Raw genomic sequence first — 23,753 nt, 5'->3', positions numbered from 1 at the left:
TTTTGTTCCTATAGCAACTAATCACAGCTCCTATTAATAAGCTGTAGCTCCTATCTCCATTGACTTTAATGGAGACAGGTGTTTTGGAGAGTAACTGTAAAGCGCAGTGTTAAATTTTCCTGTAAAAACATAGTCTATGACGTTCCCTGAGTCACATGGAGTGTCTGTGCAAAATTTCGTGATTGTAAATGCAACGGTGCAAATTCCTTTAGCGGACATACATACACACACACACACATACACACACATACATACACACACACACACACACACACACACACACACACACTATGACTATCTGGTTTAAGGGTAGAGACATACAAAATTAGAAAATTGTTAATTTTTCTAAATTTTCTTTCAGTTTCTGAAACTCTAATAAATGAATTCAAATAATATCACCCAATTTTCTGCAAATTTCTAATATTTTCACAAATACGTAACATATTGGCCTAAATTTACCACCGACACAAAGTGCAATGTGTCACAAAATTAAAAATCTTATGGTTATGTTGAAACATTCCAGAATTACCACATAAAGTGACATATGTCTGTTTGTAAAATTTGGCCTGGTCACTAAGTGGTTACTGGGTAAACAAGGGTAATATAACTGTAAGGTATTATTAAGCAATGTTTTTGCCCCCTTGAGACAGCTTTGATTATTTTATGGTAATAAAAGACAATAAATTGTTTAGAATTAATATTGTGAATCCAGCCTCATCCATTGGTGTGAAAATGATGGCAATATTTTTTATTATTATTATTATTATTATTATTATTATTATTATTATTATTATTATTATTATTATTGTTATTATTATTGGAATACTGGTTATTTTCTGTTGCTTTCTTATACAGTTAGGTCCAGAAATATTTGGACAGTGACACAAGTTTTGTTATTTTAGCTGTTTACAAAAACATGTTCAGAAATACAATTATATATATAATATGGGCTGAAAGTGCACACTCCCAGCTGCAATATGAGAGTTTTCACATCCAAATCGGAGAAAGGGTTTAGGAATCATAGCTCTGTAATGCATAGCCTCCTCTTTTTCAAGGGACCAAAAGTAATTGGACAAGGGACTCTAAGGGCTGCAATTAACTCTGAAGGCGTCTCCCTCGTTAACCTGTAATCAATGAAGTAGTTAAAAGGTCTGGGGTTGATTACAGGTGTGTGGTTTTGCATTTGGAAGTTGTTGCTGTGACCAGACAACATGCGGTCTAAGGAACTCTCAATTGAGGTGAAGCAGAACATCCTGAGGCGGAAAAAAAGAAAAAATCCATCAGAGAGATAGCAGACATGCTTGGAGTAGCAAAATCAACAGTCGGGTACATTCTGAGAAAAAAGGAATTGACTGGTGAGCTTGGGAACTCAAAAAGGCCTGGGCGTCCACGGATGACAACAGTGGTGGATGATCGCCGCATACTTTCTTTGGTGAAGAAGAACCCATTCACAACGTCAACTGAAGTCCAGAACGCTCTCAGTGAAGTAGGTGTATCTGTCTCTAAGTCAACAGTAAAGAGAAGACTCCATGAAAGTAAATACAAAGGGTTCACATCTAGATGCAAACCATTTATCAATTCCAAAAATAGACAGGCCAGAGTTAAATTTGCTGAAAAACACCTCATGAAGCCAGCTCAGTTCTGGAAAAGTATTCTATGGACAGATGAGACAAAGATCAACCTGTACCAGAATGATGGGAAGAAAAAAGTTTGGAGAAGAAAGGGAACGGCACATGATCCAAGGCACACCACATCCTCTGTAAAACATGGTGGAGGCAACGTGATGGCATGGGCATGCATGGCTTTCAATGGCACTGGGTCACTTGTGTTTATTGATGACATAACAGCAGACAAGGGTAGCCGGATGAATTCTGAAGTGTACCGGGATATACTTTCAGCCCAGATTCAGCCAAATGTCGCAAAGTTGATCGGACGGCGCTTCATAGTACAGATGGACAATGACCCCAAGCATACAGCCAAAGCTACCCAGGAGTTCATGAGTGCAAAAAAGTGGAACATTCTGCAATGGCCAAGTCAATCACCAGATCTTAACCCAATTGAGCATGCATTTCACTTGCTCAAATCCAGACTTAAGACGGAAAGACCCACAAACAAGCAAGACCTGAAGGCTGCGGCTGTAAAGGCCTGGCAAAGCATTAAGAAGGAGGAAACCCAGCGTTTGGTGATGTCCATGGGTTCCAGACTTAAGGCAGTGATTGCCTCCAAAGGATTCGCAACAAAATATAGAAAATAAAAATATTTTGTTTGGGTTTGGTTTATTTGTCCAATTACTTTTGACCTCCTAAAATGTGGAGTGTTTGTAAAGAAATGTGTACAATTCATCAATTTCTATCAGATATTTTTGTTCAAACCTTCAAATTAAACGTTACAATCTGCACTTGAATTCTGTTGTAGAGATTTCATTTCAAATCCAATGTGGTGGCATGCAGAGCCCAACTCGCGAAAATTGTGTCACTGTCCAAATATTTCTGGACCTAACTGTAAGTGTGTGTTGTTTCACAGCCGATGCAATTCCTGGTGTCCAAAGGTGGCAATCTCGTGTGTGGGCATTAACTAGCAAGTATATTGAAGCCCGAAACACCTCGGTGAAACCGAGTCCTGAAATCCTTCGTAAGAGCGAAATAGCAGAAACCCAAAAAATCTGGCAGAATCGGAACTTTACTGTGTCACAGGTAAGGCAGTCTTTCTTTTTCTTCAAAATCTTATAATCTGGTAATATTATAGTATAGAGATTATATTTATGAATGTACTTTTCTCAGTTGTTTCTTTAATATGGTTGTCCCTATGAACCTGGAACTATAGAGAAATAATGTTTTCGGCATTACTATATGGAGTCTATAAGTGGTATCTAGTGAGTGGAAATTGCAGCTTGATTATAATTATACCTCCAATTAGATATGTAACGTTCCTATTTAGGTCATTAGAGGTTGTAAGCAAAGAATACAGCAGCACTCTGTAAACGCTACGATCTAAGCAAACATAGAACATATGAAATGTAAACTATAGAATGTACTTACAAAAATGAAGGTACTTAACATAAATTGATCAATTCATGTGAGCCCATCAACCACGGCAAAGTGACCTTTATTTGATGGGACTGTAAACCTAATTTTTATCAAACATACCTCTCAAAAAGCCTACAAATTTAAAGAGCAGGTAGGATCCAGCACAAATTAAAAACAACCTTTAGCTGAAGGGAGGAGTGCACAGACCGAAAAGGAGGCAGTCAACATCTTTAATAGTATAATACAAGAAAAAAAAAAAAGTGTGAACACTTGCAATTATTCTATTGTTTGTGTTTTATGCAATCAAAGCAGCTTGCACCTCTTCACACTTGCTTTATTCCTTTTGAAGGTGCTGGGCAGGTTTTGTTTTGTTTTTTGCAGTGGAAGTAGTATACAGTTGTACACAAATCAGACACCCTCCCCCCTCAACTAGCTCAGTTAGGTTATTTTTACAGGAACTGAACACATGAAGAACAAACCTCTGATAAAGCTCATTTGGCCGGAAAGGAAAAAAGTGGAGCTACATGTTAAAGATATACTACAAAAAAACAGTGCACAAAAAAAGTTGAAAGGTCTTTTTTTATTCATATTTGCGAAATGCCATATGTCTAAAAGCTCTAATATGTTTTAGATCAGTGTTCCTGGACTCCAGTCCCCAAGAGCCACCAACAGTGCAAGTTTTCCGGATTTTCTTAGTATTGCACAGGGGTAGCTTAATCACCTGCAGTGGTGAAAAAAGAAGCGCAGTGGGCACGGGATTTTTTAAATCTGATCCAGTGTGCTTGTACTGTACAACTCAGCGTTATGGAAGCAGGGATAACATGCTTTGGACATCGATCCCGGGAACGCACCCTAAAGGCCACTTTACACACAGAGATAAATCTTTGGCAGATCTGTGGTTGCAGTGAAATCATGGAGATATTGTTCCATTTGTACACAGCCACAAACCTGGCACTGATTTCCACAATTTCACTGCAACCACAGATCTCCCGCAGATTTATCTCTGTGTGTAAAGTGGCCTTTAGGATTGAAAAATGTATTACATTATTATAGAGCCATTAAATCATTAGTAACCCCTGTTGGCCCTCAGCTGTCCTGTGCCAAATAGCTCTCTAAATAATAACGTCCTTAGTCTCTGGGAGGATTACCTGGAGTCACACCTCATCGTTACCGCTAATGTAGCCTGTATACAGGAGTATATAGTGCAGTCTGAATACTTGTTATGGGGGCACTGTTATCCTGGATGATGATGGCCTTTAGAATGTTTTTTGAAAGACCTAAGTGCCTACAGGACTCCCACGCAAACACGAGGATTAAATTATTCACCTGCGCACAGGAATTAGCCAGTCACTGTTAACTTTCACAAATATGAGTTATTCTAAAAAGACATTTTTGTTTGTGTTGCCTAGGTAACCAGCTACTTCACCGAAGATTTCGTTTTCAATGCAGCTATTTCCCAGCTAATGAGTCTAAGCAACATACTGTCGGTAAGTGCATCTGCTGCCGCCAGTCCTCCCTGCTGTACAAATGTGCGACTCTGACCTATGATCATTAATAATAGGGCTGGGAGGATCCCTCTTGTATTGCCCAAGTTTTAACAAGAGGAACAGATTGTTTTGTTTCTCCTTTGTGTTCAAGCGGCTGCAGTAATATTGTAAGAGAAAATGTATTACTTTCTGCCAATGGTTTCTCTCTCCGGAAAGGCTTCTTTGTATTAAATCAGGAAGAAAGGCTTTATAGGCTTTTAGTGACATATGTGGCTTGTTCCCATTATCATTAACTCTTGGGTATTGTGGTCAAGAGCACAGTTCAGTTTGAAGGAACAATACAGACAAAGTAAAAGTTTTCTCCAAATAAAAATGTCATTTACAGTTTGCAATGAATAGAGGACATCTAACACTGTACAGTACTGCCGTAGTCTATTGACTGGGAGACGGAGAATTCTTTACATATGCTTTTGTCTCATATATTTATTGGTATGTTTTATTCTCTGTTTTCTATGCACTATAGATATAGTTGGAGCATTATTTTAACCTAGTGGTCTTCCTGCTGCCATACTGTCAAATAGGAAACCTTGACTCCCTCAAGTGGACACTCTTTTTAGCCAGTCGAGGATGAGTCAATAGGTAAACAGATATAACTTTCTTACATTCCACAGTACCTTTTTTATAGAACGGAAAATTGAGTAATTATTCAGATGCGACACAGGCTCGGGGCACGTCTGACTGCAACCAATCACAGATGAAAGCAGTGAATATGTAATGAAGGTAATGAGTGGCCTCCGAAGTGGAGAAGCTGCGGGAGCATACAGCCACGCCAGTGATTCAGTAAATACAGTGCGACTGCTCCAGTCCCCCTATCCTTTCCACCACCATGTTTAAGTGCCGGCCAGATACCCTGGATCAATTCTGAGCCAGAACCTCGGTTTTTATTAATCCGGCTAGACCCGCCAATCCAGGGAATCTGGGAGTCCACCCATCACTAGGGTGAAACCATGGCAAAACCACTGAAAAGAATTGACATGTTAATTCTTTTCATAACGCAGCAAAATCGGAGGTGGTTCACAAAACAGTCAGGAAAATCCTGAAGGTGATTTGCGTGTGTGCATGAGATTCAGAAATCTCATAGACTTTGCTGGGACTGTAAAAAGGAGCACTTAATATGCATGGATCTGCGTAAAACAAGGCAAATCCATAACTAAAAACCGCTGCAAAAAAGCCCTATGTGAACATAGCCTTAAAAGGAATCTGTCAGGTGATTTTGTAGTACAATACTAATGTTATCTTTAAAAACCTTAGAATGTGCGCCCCAATGGGGACAGTGTTGCTGATGTATGTAAAGCGCTATGGAATTAATAGCGCTATATAAATGAATATATATTATTATTATAAATAGAGCTTAAGGAGAGGTTTCAAGATCAGTAAATTTTATTGCTCTACCTTATCTTGTTATCTTGCTGTAAGCTCAGAATTCAGTGTATCCTGCACAGTAGTCAGGTGTATGTAAATATAATTTGCATATTCACTGCTCATCCCACCCACCCTCCCAGTGCATTAATTATCACTGCTGAGAGGTGGGAGGGAGTATGGGGGCAGCAGTGCAAATTCAGTTCAAATATACTTTCACTGATGCCAGTTCTGAGAAGTGGGAGCAGGGCATATGCAGGTTGCATTTACATATGCTTGACTAGTTATTATATAGAGCTTACAACAAGATAACTGGATAACTTAGAGCAATAAAACTTACTGATTCTGAAAGCCCTCCTTAAACCGATTTAAAGATAATATTAGTATTGAACTAGAAAATCACCTGACAGATTCCCTTTAGGATTCAGAAGAGCAGTAACCATATCTGGTCATCATCCTGGGGCAGATAGCTGTAACATTTGACTTGTCCTCTCATGGGTGCCACCCCATAGGTACATGAATGGTTTCCTGATATCAAGAGTTTCTTCAATAAAATGGGTGGCAAAAAATAGTGCTCCTGATGCCCCTGACAAATAATTCACTGAATACTCACTTAAAGGTAAACTGTCATCAGATTTTTGCTATGTAATTTGTCAGCAGCATGATGTAGGATCTGCGATCCAGATTCCACCAATATGTCACTTCCTGGGCCATTTGCTGCAGTTTTTATATAATCCCTGTTTTATCTGCTGCATATCTACCAGTTGTTGGAGTGCTGAACTCTGTATAACTCCACTCACACCACTAAACTAAAGACAGATTTCAGTGTACACTGTGCATAGGTAGAACAATGCTAATCAGTCATGGGGATGTGGTACACCGAGCAGAGGACTACTTGGCACAAGGCAATTAGTCCTTTGGTGATAACTTCTTACTTATAAAACACTGATTTTATTGAAACTATAGCAAATAACCCAGTAAGTGACACACTGGAATGAGGGTCTCTGTCAGTACATCATTCTGTTCTCAGATTAAACAACAAAAACCTGCTGACAGATTTTTTTAACCTTGTTCCCAAAAAAGAAGAGCATATGCTACAGGCCTTTTACAGCATGTTGTCTGCTGTGTGTGTGGCATGGCACGAGTAAAGTTGGTGACCTCACTGACTCATGCCAGCCTGCAATGAGTTGCTAGCAAGTTGTATTATACAGTATTTTCATCCTAATGACTAATGACATGGATATAGTTGAATGTTTTAATCTGAAATATGAAATTATTTAAAAAGGTTGTAAATCGTTGTTCTTTTGTCAATTATACTGACATTTAATTTATTATTGCAATTTGTACAAAAGGCCTTGTCGCCCAGCACTACATAACAATGAGTGTACTTATCCCGCTAAATGAAACGCCTCTTGTTAAAGATCTATTTCCGTGGTATAATTATTGTAAATAAATACTCTTAGGAACACTAATTTCACGATAATTCCACAGTCTAAACAGGCTGACGATCACCCAACGAACAAGTGTAAAAGGGGAAAAGGCAGGAATACAGTAACTTATACTTATTCCCTCCTTCCTGCACAAAGCATATATTCCCAAGGATATATTGCTACTATTTCTTTGACCTATCTATCTGGTGTATTCAACACACGGACAGACTCAAGACGCTTTGTTATCAAATATAACAGGTTTATTTGCTAACAAGACTATGCTTAATTCACAATATCATAGCACATGTCAATACATATATAAATCAATATGAAAAGCATATACAAAATTATACACAATTACAATACAGGAAAACCCCAGTAAATGATACCTTAATAATTACACCATTTTATCCACAATTAGCAAATAATATACCACCCTCATTGGTTAAAACACTCATTTTATTACAGCCCACCCAACACTAAGGCTATGTGCGCACGTTGCGTATTTGCATGCAGTTACGCTGCGATATGCACCGCAGTGTAACTGCATGCGTCCTGCGTCCCCAGCATAATCTATTAAGATTATGCAGGAGACGTGCGCACGTGGCGTCTTAGAGCGCAGCGCTTCGGCTGCTGCCCGAAGCGCGCGTTCTAAGAAGTGACATGTCACTTATTCCATGCACTCTGCCTGCATCCCCCACTCTGTCTATGGGAGGGGCTACACTCAGAGCGCATGGAATCGGCTTATTTTTATTTTTCACTACGGACTCTTTCTGCAGCGATTTGAAGCGCACATGTGCTGCTCAAATCGCTGCAGAAATTTCTGCAGGGACAGAACGCTACGTGCGCACATAGCCTAACACTATCCCTATATGGGTCGGTACTCAGCCATGGTGGTCACCCTTCCAAGAGCAAAGAGGTAAGAGAGGGGTGCGCTCACAGGAAGTGTGTTCGAGGTATAATATAGTGGTCTGTGAACAAGTTACATTTCCCCCTATCATTGGCTGAAGCTGTGATGACATGGGGCCATGTGCATTTCTAGATGGTGCAGAAGACTCCTCCCATCCTGGCTGAGGGTACAAAGTAAATTTACAGGGAACCTGTCAGGTCAAAAAAGCATTATAACCTACAAGCAGGAGCATGTGTGAGCTAGTAACCCCTTCCTACCCATCCCTGTGTTGTAATAATGTGTAATATGAAAGTAATTAAATGCGTTTTATTACTTACATATTCCCTATGTAAATAATGAGAGGGGCTAGTCTCCAGGACGTTGCATCGCCCCGTGGGCATTTGAATGCTTTCCATGGTATCACGCCCCTGTGGTTGTGATACCATGGATTTACATGAGCGACGTCACGTCTGCTCCTTCAGAATCCCACGCGTGCGCGCTTACCATTCTCGCCGTCTTTTCATCCTGGTGTTAGCTTGTCGGCTTCAGATGCGCACTGCGCATGCTCAGAAGACTCCTGCGGTTCCGGTCATACGCAGCGTGCATCTGAACCCCCGCAATCAAACATCAGGATGAGAAGACGGCGAGAATGTTAAGCATGTACGCGCGGGATTATGAAAGAGCAGACATGACGTCACTAATGTAAAACCATGGTATCACACCCACAGGGGCGTGATATCATGGAAAGCATTCAAATGGCCACAGGGCGATGAGACGTCCATGGGGCTACAGCCCCTGCACATTTACTTAGGGAATATGTAAGTAATAAAGCATTATTTTATTACTTTCATATTACACATTATTACAACACAGGGATGGGTAGGAAGGGGTTACTTGCTCACACATGCGCCTGCGTGTAGGTTATAACGTTTTTTTGTTTTTTGACCTGACAGGTTCCCTTTAAACACATGGTTCTTCTTTGTCTTTCCCCTGCCCTCACCTCCAGCACAATATATATATAGCTATACATCCTATATTATGTACCACCAGTTCCCTTCTACAGCAACCAAAATATTGCTTGTGGGGTGAACTGATCTGTGCTGCACAAATGATATCACTCTTTGAAGCTAATCATACTCTGGAACCAGGACTCATGCTGCTGAGAACAATGGCAGTGTCATGCGGTGTTCGGGTCCAGACTCATTAGGTGTTATGGCGGCGTCAGGCTCTGTTCATACCATACTGCAGAGCCTGACAGGCAACCTGATATCTCCTAGGTGTTCAGCCAGAGCTGGGCGCCAGCTGTTTAATGTGTACTGTTCCTCAGTTCTGCAGGGGTTAATTCCTGCTGACCTGGGGAACTCTGCTAGGAGCTCAGGTTGCTTATTACCAGTCACAGCCGTCTCCTTCCTATAAAAGATTCTGGACCTTGATATTCAGCGCCAATAATAGCTTCAGCATAGTTCCAGCGTTTCTGGTCTTATTGGTGATCCAGTTTATCGTAATCTTGAGTTGTGATTTTGAGTGGTGTGGACGTTCTTCTGTTGTGCGTTATTTGCCTTGCTTTTTTATTTATTCCCATGTACACATATTGTCTCTCCTGTGTGTTTGAGTGCAGTGTGTACGTATGTTTGTTCTCCCTTGTCCATGTCGTTTCTGTGGTATTTTGTTACTGTTTTCCGGCCCGCCCCAAGTGTGGAGGAGAGGGGTTGAAAGATCAGGGCTTGGACAGGAATCAGGGTCATGCTGGGGGCTCAGACCTGGCTACCATTAAGCCTACCTCCGAGATAAGGGACAGCACAGGGTTTGAGGGCCAGCCTAGGACAGAGTTTGAGGGCCAGCCTAGGAGCCCCTGTTCTGTCACTTCATACCCCGTGACAGGTAGCCTACGCACACTGTATGACATACTACAGATTGGTCAGTGTATATCTGAAGTCAGGACAGCCTCTGACACTTAAGCACCAGCAAACTAATATGGCACCCCCCAGTGGCTAAAAGTTTTTAAACACCTATTAATAAACAAATTGAAAACTTGAAAAATTTGACTACACCTCTCAGTTCACTTGAATGGTACTTTCATGTAAATTGTGGATAAATGACAATGAGTACATGATAGACAAAAGATTTTTTTTGTCTGCTGCTCTTATGCATTTAAAATTAATACATTTTAATTGCTAAAACTTTCCACTAGGCTGATCAGCGACAGGCGATTAATACATCATACATTTGTTTTGTGCAGTGTCAACGCAATATACTTACTGGCTGAAAAAGCCAATTAATGACATTATCTGTGACCCATCTTTGAAAGTGTGCTTTTATGAAAGGGCACAATCTTACATCATCGCAAAAGAAACATTGACTAATTATACTTAGTCATTAATATCTGTGGGAGGAGAAATCAAAATGGCTATGACCTGAATTATATTTCTGTCAAATGATTTTTAATTTGAAGATATTTTTAGAAATATATCTGCAATGTCATAAAAAGTGTACGCCATACTCTGTAATGTTCTCTGATTTATGATGAGAACAATTGTACCCAGTTTATGTACAGTATGTGAGTAGCTGTAGGGAGGTTTTCTCATGAAGGCAGCCTATGTCCATATATCCTGTCCCATGGTAGAGAGGCATGCCCCTTTCAGGACCTCTCCTTATAGATCATAACTGATCTGTGCAGACAGCTCCCAATCTGTCAGACGAATAATGGTCCATGGAACACAGAGACTTTTTGAGTCTGATTGACACTCATATAATACAATTTCTTTTCCACAAGCTGCTGGAGGGGAAATACTTGACTGTTCACAAATTCATCCAGCAAAATTAGTTGCATTTTCAGTAGGCTGTCTCCAGTGGTATAACCCCTTTATTCTGTGAGCATGAAATGGAGCTGAAGGTTAAAAAAATTCACGTTGACTGAACACACAATGTAATAATGGCTGAATAACATTTTTCTTTTTTTTTTTTTTATTTCGCCTCTCTATTTCAGAGATATTAGCAGTCAAAATATTTGGCCCCAATTAGTTAATTTTAGTTACGTCTAATTGGATATTTTCCAATAGTTCTCACTGGGGGCCTCTACCTCTTCTCCCTGTATGATGCTAATCAATGATAAGCAGGCAGCAACACTCAAAGGAGAGAAGAAGACACCTTCATCATAGCTTAAAGCAGATTTCTCAGTGTGTGAGATGTAAGGATACAGTTCTGATCTCCTGGTCTAACCTCCTGCATGAGTTAGTGTGGTGGACAAAAGGCTGTCAAGCTGGTCTTAGGTGTATCACATTGTAAATAGTGATGGGCGACACGAACTGTAAAGTTTGGGATCCATACCAGATACCTAGTATCCGTGCATGGACCCCAAACATGCCCATGGGCCTCTCTAGCCTAAAAATACCAGCCTTTATCTTGGCTGGATATCAAAATTGGGAGGGACTGCATGCCATGTTTTTTTAAATTATTTATTTAAATAATTTAAAAAAAAAAGAAATAGGGTCCCTCTTATTTTGATACCCAGCCAAGATGAGCACAAGGCTGAGGGCTGCATCCTGTAGCCATATGCTTTATTTACTCTGTGTATCACAATATAGGGGGACCCTGCAGTTTTTTAATTTATTTTTACATTACTGTAGGGGCGCAGACAGCAGGTGTGATTCCAACCAATTACAAATGCTATCACACAGGTTTGGGCGCAGTCTGACTACAACCAATCAGAGATGCCGGGATTGACGGTGGGCAGGGGAGGGCAGTGAGGTTAATACGAAGACCCAGAAGTAATGTTGGTAAAGTGAAGTTAACTTTGTCTTTGAGTAAGAACCTTTGAGTTTGAAACGCATAAGATATTTTTTTAACCTCCTGAATGTCCTGTATACATGGATATATTTTTTTAAAACTATGAAATAAAGCTGGTTTTTTTTTTGTGGCGACGAGTTGCTGGAATTCCATTCACTTTACCTTGATTGCCTTGCTTCCTTGAACCTGGAGCTAGTCACCTTGCACCGTCCTGCAAACTGAAGTCTGGGAGTCCTTTCACTACATGGGTGAGCTGAAGAGTTTTTTTTACTTTTTACAATCCGGAAGTAGTGTTACAGCTGCGCATGAGACTCGGTAAGTATAGCTGTCTTTCTCTAATCCGCTTGCCCGTTTTACCACCATTTTACAGCACAATGTTTGGGTCCATAGACCTGTATAGGGTTTAGTATCCGGGCAGATGTTCAGGTTCAATTCCGGTCTCAAACTGGATTTTTAAAAAAAAATCCGTCTGGACCTGCCAAACTCGAAAATCTGTGGGCTTACCCATCTCTAATTATAAACCCTTCTATCAGATCTCTTCCTCTCATAGCATTGCAGTCCTACTCTACTGCCTTTCTCACAACACTTTGTCTGGCAATGTGTCAGTGATCACACTTATGTCTGCTATGATCAGACAACATGTAATCACATGAGATCAGGGATGTTATTAAGTCAGACACACACACCTTTTCTAGACTACTCCTGTGTGAGATATAATTATACCCTGCTCTGATCTCACTGCAGAGCAAGTACAAGTTGAGCACAAGAGACATAAATTTGATACTACAGTAACACATCTCAAGCAGACAGTGTGGGGTTGGAGTCTGTACAGCAAAGGTGACTTTGCCATAAGAGTAGAGAAGGGTTTGTAATGTGGCACAGCTAAAGTCAGGTTCACTCCCCCTCCCTCCACACTGAGTGATGTAGGAGGTTAGACCCGGTGACCAGGGTTGTATCATTTTATGTCACACACTGAAAAACCTGCTCTAAGCTATGGTGGAGGCATTTTTTTCTTTCTTTGAGTATTGTGCCTTCTTATATTTTATGCAACATCATACAGGGAGAAGTACACTGCCCTTAGTGAAAATTATCTGGTTACACCCACTCGTACTTAACAAAAACTTAGCTGATCAGGGGCCAAATGCATTGATTGCTGAAAACTCTGCAAAATTAAAAGAAAAATGATTTTTATTCTGTACTGTAGCCTTTATTACAACCTGTGTTCAGTTCAAGATCAAACATTTGGTGAAAGATCCTCTTTAAATGATATGTTTAGTTTTCTAACCAATTTCTTACTTTGTAGGTAATCTTGACCGAAAAAAACACCTCCTATACTAACCTGTGTGTTCCCTGATTATAGAAAATCCTGTTTGAACCCCCTTTTATTTGTCTCCTTCTTCTTGCTGTCCTAGAGATTGTGCAATTCATCTTGTTTGCCTAAAGTGCCCAATACTCAATATGCTTAGTTAGGGCCAGAAATATTTAGATGCTGACACAAGTTTTGGCATTTTAGCAGTTTACCAAATCATATTCAAGATAGTTATGTATTCAATATAGGCTTCAAATGCAGACTCTCAGGTTTAATTTGAGAGCATTCATATCCTAAACGGAGTAAATGTTTAGCAATTACAGCTCTTTTAAATGTAGCTGCCTCTTTGTGAAGGAACCAAAGGCTGCATTGGCTTTTCCCTCGTTAATGCATCATCAGTTAATAAGGTAAAATGTCTGGATCTGATTCCAGGTTTGGTATTTGGATTTGGAAGTTGTTGCTGTGAACCTACAATATGTGGTCAAAGGAGCTCTCAATGGAAGTGTAATAGACCATCATTAGGCTGAAGGAAAAAGAAGAAATCTATCAGAGAGATAACAGAAATGTTAGGAGTGGCCAAAATCAACAGTTTGGTACATTCTGCAAAAAAAAAAAAAAAATATTGATAAATTGAACAAAACACACTCGTGAGCATGGGAGCTCAACAAAATGTGGATGTCCATAGAATACAACATTGGTGAATGATTGCAGAATCCTTTCCATGGTTAAGAAAAAACCTTTCGCAAGATCCACCCAAGTGAAGAACATTCTCCAGGAGGTAGGTATTTCAGTATCTAAGTCTACCATAAAGAGAAGACTTCATAAAAGGAAATACACAGGGGTAACCATAAGGTGCAAACCATTAATCAGCCTTAAAAATAGTAAGACCAGATTAGACTAACAAAAAAAACATCTAAAGAAGCCAGCCCAGTTTTGGAAAAGTATTCTTTGGACCGATGAAACTAAGATCAACCTGTACCAGAATGATGGGAAAAAAAACTATGGAGAAGGCTTGGAATGGCTCATGGTCCAAAGCTCACAACATCACCTGTAAAACATGGTGAAGGCAGTGTGACAACCGGTCATGCATGGCATTCAATGGCACCATGTTACTAGAGTTAATTGATATGTGCCTGAAGACAAAAGCAGCCGGATGAATTCTGAAGTGTTAAAGGTAATACTTTCTGCTCAGATTCAATCAAATGAAGCATGGTTGATTGGATGGAGCGTCACAGTACAGATGGACAATGACCCAAAACATACTGCAGAAGCAACCCAGGAGTTTTTTTAAGACAAAGAAGTGGAATATTATGTCAATCACCAGATCTCAACCCCATTGAGCATGTTTTTCACGTGCTTAAGACAAAACTTAAGGAAGAAAGACCCACAAACAAGCAACAACTGAAGTAAGCTGTAGTAAAGGTCTGTCAAAGCATTGTAAAAGAGGAAATCCAACGTTTGGTGATGTCCATGGGTTGCAGATTTCAGGCAGTCATTGCCTGCAAAGGGTTCTCTAGAAAGTATTAAAAATTAACATTTTTTTCCGGCAAAGTGAATTTGTCCAATTACTTTTGAGCCCCTGAAATGAGAAGGCTTTGTAGAAAAATAGTTGCAAGTACTAAACCTTTACAGGATATTTTTGTTCAAGCCCTCTGCATGCAGACTCCAAATCATGAAGATTCTGTCCAAACATTTCTAGACCTAACTGTACCTGCGGGCTAAACGATAATTCGGATGGCAGCATTCTCTCCCGACTCCTCCAATATACAGGAGTGCTCGTGGTGTTCTCTACAAGAGCGTTACTACCAGATGTCTCTGGTTGTGGCTGATTTCGCTAAAAAATAAAAGAACAGACAATACAAAATAGAACTTCCCGGGCCTTATTTTCCCCATACAGATTGGATTGTTGGCCGAGCACTCCGATGCTCGCTGATTCGGCTGACATTAGTCTAATGTGTATGGTGGCCGTTAATACTCTTGACTCCTCTTTATTGCAGGTCCTCCTGGTTTGCATTTGATTCCAAGTTGTAAGTTGGAATCCTTATCAACTATTCACCACTTATCCAAACTTCTTCTGTTTCAGTTTTCCAATAAGACAACACTCATAGCCAAAACCTGTGAGTGCTTTGCAGTGCTGTTCCTATCCCATATATGTGCTAATTGTCATGATTCCTCTGTGCAGAGCATTTTGCCTTTGGAGATGGTCTGCTGCGCATTCCTGAGTTACTGAGCTAGCAGCCTGATTGACAGCGCAGAATTCCATGTTGGTGCTGACATCTCAGGTGTTCCACCTTCCTGGTAATTGCTCGTCCTGAACCTTGCTAGTTGTATTCTCTGGTTCTGCAGTTGTGCTTTTGGCTTGTGTCTCTGTTCTGATCTTGGTTTTCTGACCCCGGACTGTTATTTGACTTTCCTCTGCCTGCTCCCTGTTCCTGTTTTGACCTCCTGCCTTCTGACCTCGGACCATTACCTGATCACGTCTTTGTTTTCTCCCTGAACCTATTACGTGCTCTCCTGAATTTCTGAGCACCACACTAATTCATCGCTTTCCCTAAGGGTATAATTTCACTCCTATTGTTTAGTTTGGGTTTAAGTGTATGTCTTCTTGGCCACATAACGACTTTTCAAATATATTGTAATAGAACATCAACCGACATATTTCTTTATGGTTGATTTTAACTTTGGTGACCCATTAAAAGAAGGAAATTATATTTTCCGAAACAGATGTCATTTGTGGTCCTCCCAAACATCATTCTTAAAGGGAGTGTCCAGAAGTAAAAATAGTATCTGACAGTTACATATGTTATGAATAATACCATAGTCCCTGTGCCAAACTGTGACTTGTGTTTCTGTGTGTAGCAGCCGTGGTGAGGTGACATACTGATACGAGGGTTAAAGATATACTGATTCATAATATGTCCTCTTCCTTTTTTATAGCTGCTCAAAGAGAATATTAGGGCAGAATGTAAATGCATCCTCATTTCTTATTTTCTTATATTAAACTAAAAGAACATATAAGGCAAAGTATATATTTGTTGTGCATATGTTTGATTCTCCAATGTATACACATGGATATTTTGAAGCTTTATTTATCTAACCATGATTCATTCACTTATACACATGGGTAATAATATTCTTTTCATATCAGTCTCTATAGAGCGGGAATCTTCAAATAAAATGCATATATTCTGTAACTTATAGTTAATTTTTTTTCTTAAACACTGAATTTTGTTCTCCTTTCTTAGTAATGAGGATTACTAACCTCATTAGTCAAACATTAGCCCCATATATTTATCTTTACAGTGTTTCTAAGCATTTATTTTCATTAGGAAGTCGCTCCCCTCATTAGTCCCTTCCAGGGGTTATCACTATGAGGGGTTTTATAACATTTAATTCCTCATATAGATTATTTTGCTCCATATGTTTGTTTTTATATTATATGCTGTTACGTTTTTTAGCTTCTAACCACAGTTAGATACAGTACAGTATATCCCATGCATTGCACTTTACTTCACTTTTCAATTGCCCTGCCTTATTCTGCCCTAGATAAAATCCCTCATTTTCAATTCATTATCACACTTCTGACTATCCCTCAAATGCGGCTCATCAGGGGAAAAGACTGGCACCATAATGAGATGCAATTCAATAAGCCATTAAGTCATATTTACCAGACAATTATTATCTTTTTTTATTGTATCACATGTCCTAATGCAAGATTTATTCTTTACTCCTGCACAGTCCCTTTATCTTTAATTTGGATCAGGCATATTGAATGTAATCATGCCCCATTCATGGGTGCTACAGGAGCAACAAAGTATTTGGCAGTGACTTGTCTCCTCCCCATTGAAATCCTCTTTGTATGCTTGGCTGGGGAAGGTCAGGGGAGAGCAAGCGTTAAGCCAACAGCTATCCTCTATATGCTTAGATCGCTTACATTCTTGTACACAGTAGTTGTAATCTCAAAGGGAATTTCCACTTGGACCCAAAAAGTTGCCTGTCATATAAAATTACAAAATAAGATAGTACTTACCCTCCCTGGGTCCAGTACAACCTCTCTGTTAGTGCTCTAGTCTAAGCGTTTTGGCCAGTGTTGACGTTGACGTTACAACAACAGCTCACATCACCATTGCAGCCAATCACTGAGTTTACTTGGTAAAGGTAGAAGCCACTGAGACCAGTGATTGGCTGCAGCATTGTTCCGAGCTGTTGATCTGATGTCATCGCTGCAGCAAAAACACTGAGACTGGTATAGCATTGGAGAGCCGGCATTGAAACCAAAGAAGTATGATCTAATGCTCTTAATCCAGTTTTCTAAATTTGGAAAGCCCCATGAAAAGGGGTCTGTCTGTATGACTTTTCAAACCAAGCACAGGCTCTGGGTGCACCCTTCGCATTGCCAGACAGATAAGTGCAAGTTGTGTCTATCAATACCCCTTCTGTCTTCATTGATAGGTTTGCCTTTTCTGTTGCTGAAGGACTGAGATAAATGAAAAACTGTTAGGGCGAAAGTGCACTGAACAATTTGGTCAGCCTGAAGGTGCACAGTGTGCATGTGCTTGGTTTGAACAGTCGTTTTGTGTTGACCGATACCCTTTAAACGTCATTCTCTACCATCAGTCCACCATCCTAGTTTTACTGTTGCCATTCAGATAAGTTAGTTTCTCATGTGTCATCAACTATAAAATATAGTTTTCTCCTGCAATTCTGATGGCATTTCTTACATTATAAATGCTCTAATTAAGATTTCAGTTAATAGGTTTCAGAATGTTCAGTTATACTGTTGGTTTAATTTAGAAACCTTGCTGAAAGATTGAAAGCAGATAATAGCAAATTCTAAGATTTTTACTTATTCAGCTTTTCCAGTCGTCTTTTTTATTTATTGTAGTTGAAATACTATGATTGATTTTTCTGGCTAACACGGTACCAAAATATTACCTTGTATTGCACATTATTTATTGTAGAAAATGTTGTGAACATTCTGTGATTATCACTATAGGGTAGGTAGGTGATGGACCATGAAAGAACAGATAGGGAAAAGGAAGCTGCAGCCATTGAGTTTCTGCTGTTATGTCTGTGTTGTCATGTTGGATTTCATATCTCAGTGATTAAAAAGCTATTACCTTTAATAGAAACCGTTACAAGAACGAACACTCTTGTTAACTAAGCGTTCCAGCTGTTTTATATTGGGAAACAGCTTTTTTTTACCCTGTGGATGAGTAAAGATTTCTGAAAATTTTACCAGCAGTTCTCCTATTCACTTCTCACTTTAGCCCTGTGAATATTCAAAGGACCTGTTCTTAAAGGGAATCTGTCATGTAAAAAACGTTATTAACCTGCAGAAACGGGGCTTATAATTGCATTCTAAAGCTCTGCAGCTGCCGCACTGAGAGCCCCGCTACTGGCAGCATATTAACTTTATTCCTGCCGGCACCCTACAGTTTTCAGTCTTTGGGGTGCAGCTGGCAATTTTTCAGCCTATAACAGAAGTCCATAAAGTAGAAAACCATGGCATACACCATCCAAGATCCAAAAAGTGCTTTTATTCCATATAGAGTGCAGGTATAATAGCGTGAAGAAGAGAGCCAGGTGCAGGCCCCCCAAGAACGACGGCCGTTTCGCACCTTGTGTGCGTCTACGGGTTCAATCATACAAGGTGCGAAACGGCCGTCGTTCTTGGGGGGCCTGCACCCGGCTCTCTTCTTCCTGCTATTTTACCTGCACGTTATATGGAATAAAAGCCATTTTTGGATCTTGGGTGGTGTATGCCATGGTTTTCTACTTTATGGACTTCTGTTCTGGATATCTCCTCTCCTTGTCCACGTGCACCCAATACCATTTCTTCTAAAAGGAGGACTGAGGCTGTTCCAAGATATTCGATGTAAGGTATTGCACGTTTCAGTGCAGAACCGCTTCTGTTTATTACATTTAAGGTTTCAGTCTATGCTCAGTGCATAGTGAGCAGTACCTGTAACCATGCCCCCAACACTGACTGACAGCTGTCTCTACATTGCATCAATACAGAGCCATCTGTCAGTCAATACCAGGGAGTGTGGTTACAGCCACCGCTCGCTGTACACTGAGCAGTAACTAAAGCCTCATAGGCCGCACCCCTAGGACTGATAACTGTAGGCTTCAAGGAGCAATGGGGCAGCAACAGTGCTCTCAGTGCAGTGGCCACATGACTTCAGAATGCTATTAACTTGCAGATTAACTCCATATATGCAGGTTAATAGTGACTCTTTTTACTACACATTGTGCATTCATTTCTGGAAGACACACTTGGAATAAATGCTCACTACACCTCTTGATCAATACAATCAGGGGTATAGTTTTAAAGATGTCAACATCTCAGGGGTTTATTATGTTCTCATTCACCTTAGAGGCTCAATAATTTTTAGCCTATATTCTCTATAGATCCCAAAATTTGGCATGTAATGTGCATGGGTCTCTTTCACCCCTAGGTTCATATGGGTTTTATGGCCAGCCCAAAAAATTATTTCCACAGACAGAGTATTTATAAATTCAGAAACAAAGCATGATAATTAGAGGGCTATGTTTTTACTATGGCACAATCTGTGCACAAAATTTTGGGCTGTAAAATAAAGGTGTGTGGGGGACCAGTGTTCACTCTTAAAAATGCCCCCAATATGGGGTCATTTCTCGTGTTTCTTTTCACCCTAGAACCAGTGAAAATTTGGTCAGTGTTTAAGAAAATCATCAAAAAAGACCTCATATGTACATAGGGGATGGCACAGGCTCATGTCCTTCTATGGTTCCAAGCTGCCTTTTCAGAACATTTCAGAGAAAATCATGCCTGACTGCGATCATGCAGACAGGTTCTGATTCATGCTGTCCTTGATTTTGGCAGCATAAATCGAGCGACAAGGTTCTCTATGACTACTATGTTTAATATGACTATGTTTGAAAGGGGGCATTACCAGTGTGGGATTCATGGCTTAGGAGAGTACACTGTCACTTATTATATGTCTCACACTGGTAACGCCCTCTTTCATTTAAAATAAGCTCTGGATGCAGATACTCAGGTAAATTTGTGCCATTCCTCTAGTTCTTAAACAGCTCATTTACATATAAAGAAAGATATGGATTTCTCAGGAATAAAAATTGGATTGCAAATATCAACGTATCATTTCATTCAGCATCCAATGATCTATGTGTCCATATAGATGGGTTAGGAGGATTGATCCTACTGACAAATTCCCTTCAAAGGGAATCTGTCAGCAGGTTTTTGCTATGTAATCTGAAGATAATTCACAGAATAGAACATATATTCAAAAGAAGTAAAAAATAAAACTAATCAGAAACGGCCATTAGCCAACAAGGGTCAATAGCAAATGTACTAGCAGAATGCAGCAGACTCAGGCCCCCCATGATAAAGATGGGGGAAATAGCTACAGAATACTGATGAGACAACCACTCTCAGCCTACCATTCAATGGAGGGGGTGGTTGCTGGTATTAGACATGCACTGTCTGTCGTGCCCGTCTGATCTACTAGTATGGGCGTCATCAGTAGGCTGCAAGCCAGACACTGCATCATACGTACCGGTGTGACTGCGCCCTATGCAAAAATCAACACTGTGGATGTCTTTTTAACTGTTTATTTATTCCAAGGTTTTTATAGTTTCAAAAACAAGAGACTAGCATGAAATCAAATACAAACTCAATCAGAATTTTAGCTCAATTAAGACATATGGGGATACACATGAAACATACAGACAAGGGGATGAACCTGAGGTCAGCCAAGGGAGGGAAAGGATATGTATATTACTAAATTAATAATGTGCACGGCGTGGCAAGGTGTCTCCATCAAGGTGTCCAAAACTTTCAGCTAGCAACATATAAGTCCCAGGATACCCATATCTTCTGAAAGGCATCCAGCCGGTTATTAATGGAGGCAGGTATTCCATCCTTCTTATGTCTCTAATCCTATTCTCCAAATCTTGAAGGGTAGGCGGAAGAATTTTTTCCAATGTGCAGTAATAAGACATTTCCTCGAAGTACAGGTATGCAAGAACAACCTGGCTGCATCTTTGGTCATTCCCACTGGCGGAACATTAAGTATATAATTTAAGTGGGTCTAAACCAACCTTAATGCTCAAGATCTTAAAAATCAAGTCCTCCACTCCCTTCCAGAAATTGGCTAGAACCCCACATTCCCAAATAATATGGGGCAGAGTCCCCACGTCTCTCATACACCTCCATCAAGAATCTGACACTGTAGGAAATAATGTATGCATCATAACTTGTTTGTGGTACACTGCATTAGGAACTTATATTGGTTTTCTTTGTGAGCTGTACATATCGATGTCTTGGATGCCTTTTCCCATATAATCTGCCAAATAAGAATTTGGTAGGAGCCTCAATAGGCTGTGTACCTGTGTGACTAGCGCCCTATGAAAACCTCATCTGTATGCATGACTAATACCAGAAATGGTAGGCTGAGATTGGTTGTCTCATTGGCATTCTACACCTGTGTTGCCCCCTTTATCATGGGGGGGCCTGCTGTATGGGGGGCCTGCTGCATCCTGCTAGTGCATTTGCTGTTTGACTCTTGTTGACTAATGGCTGTTTCTGGTGAGTAAGCTGAAGACAGTATGCTGTAATGGTTATAGGGAATTTGTCAGCAGGGGTTTTTTTTCTATGTCATCTGAAGACAGCAAAAGATTGAGTTTAAAGATGTGTCAGTTATTACCCTGAGTGCTATAGTTAACATATAGTGAAGATTTTATCACCTTATCATTCTCATTGTCTGACTTCAGTATTCCATCCATGACCCATTACTCTCTGATTAGCACCTCTCTGTCTATAGACCTTATACATAGAGAGCCTGGTGTGGGTTAGTTAAGTTTCTGAGATCTACTGCATTGCTTAATTTAAGGCGCACCAATCACCAAGATTTTCCAATATAACCTAAAGCCAGTGCTATACTGGTGCTATCATTCTGATTCTATACATACATTTAGTTGTCAGCTAGGATGGATAGGTTTTGAAACACAAGCAAGTAAAGTTTGTAAAATGAGCAGCTTTTTGAATGGCAGCAGCTGCCAATCACCTGATAGCTGGGGTGGGTTTTGATATTGATTCTCACCCTGTGGCTGACTGTCCTCCCCCTATTTATGCTAATTCTATTATAGAATCGGTTTACTAAGTGGGTAGAAGGACCTGTGCTGATGTCATACCCATGTGACCAGAAGGGGCAGAGCCTCAGCCAACAGAAAAATAATGTTGCTTCTTGGTATCAGCTATGTTGGATGAGGCCCCGCCCCTTCTGATCACCTGGGTATGACATCAGCACAGGTCCTTCTAGCCACTTAGTAAAACAATTGTATAATAGAATTAGCATAAATAACATGGCTGTCTTCAGAAAAACCACACGGATCATCCCACTGAACACTCGTGCTCCTTCTCTGTGGGCAGACCACTACTCAGAAAACACAGGGTGAGGGACCATCACATTGGTAACACTTTATTGGTTCACCAACAAGCAAAAAAATGTCGTACATTCCCAGCAAAAAACAGCATGGTATAAGCGAGTCTCACATTTCCGCTGCCCTCTAGGGATTAGAATCTTCATGACTTCGGGGCTTCCAGGGCCAACTATCCCAGCCAGCAGCATCCAGCATTTGATGGGCACCCACTCAGAGATACCAGCAAGCTTAGTAAGCTGACTGACAACTGCAGGATATGTAGCCAGGTGACCGAATTGTCCCAAACTGGGTTCAAGCGAATTCATGAACTCAATGTTCAGCAGTGTAGCAGTTCTGTGATCCTTCAGCTGGAACCGTGGATCCTAGGCTGAAATCTTGTAGAATGAATATTGAAGCAGTTCTGTGATCCTCCAGCTGAAACCATTGCTTCTAGGCTGAGGTCATGTAGAATAAACACTGATGATAGAAGCAAGGCCCTTTTATACCCCTTAGTTCTCATTTCACAGTTTTGTTTTACAGGATTGGTTGGAGATGGCTGCACTTTCATTTTTAGCTTGTTCAAGCTGACTGCATATTTCCCTCTGAATTACAGTATGTAGGCAAAGGGGCTGAAACAATACACATTTAACAGACAATCCACATTTAACAGACAATGGGGCTCCGATCAGTCTGACATGAGACAATGGCTAACTTCTCTTGATTTAACAAACAAATCATACTACTGGGCTAATTAATTAACAGGTCATCCCCCACACAAGTAGCCAGATGCTGAGTCATCACACCACTTAATAAAGACACTACAAAGCTGCTCAAATATCCAATTCATTCTCATCTCTTTTTTTGGAAAAATCTACCATTTCCATAAAAACCTTAAATTACTCTCTTATTACTCATCACTCGATTATTGTTAGAAGTGTTCACAAATCATTATTCACATCTACCTTTCTCCCATGATGCCTA

The 23,753-nt window shown here is 40.2% G+C and overlaps 1 protein-coding gene across 2 annotated transcripts in view; it reads left to right on the top strand.

Annotated features, from left to right (window-relative positions):
- LARS2 (leucyl-tRNA synthetase 2, mitochondrial) overlaps nt 1-23,753 on the top strand; it is a 315,249-nt gene that overhangs the window by 276,732 nt on the left and 14,764 nt on the right. For both annotated transcript variants that reach the window (XM_075316613.1, XM_075316614.1), the window contains exons 17-18: nt 2,524-2,693; nt 4,436-4,513. In XM_075316613.1, coding sequence (XP_075172728.1) covers nt 2,524-2,693; nt 4,436-4,513 — 248 coding nt within the window. The remainder of the gene's footprint in view (nt 1-2,523; nt 2,694-4,435; nt 4,514-23,753) is intronic.

This window comes from Anomaloglossus baeobatrachus, chromosome 6 (genome assembly GCF_048569485.1).
Source record: "Anomaloglossus baeobatrachus isolate aAnoBae1 chromosome 6, aAnoBae1.hap1, whole genome shotgun sequence".
Classification (NCBI taxonomy): domain Eukaryota; kingdom Metazoa; phylum Chordata; class Amphibia; order Anura; family Aromobatidae; genus Anomaloglossus; species Anomaloglossus baeobatrachus.
Note: the sequence above shows the minus strand (reverse complement) of the source record. Positions and strands in the feature narration are given on the sequence as shown.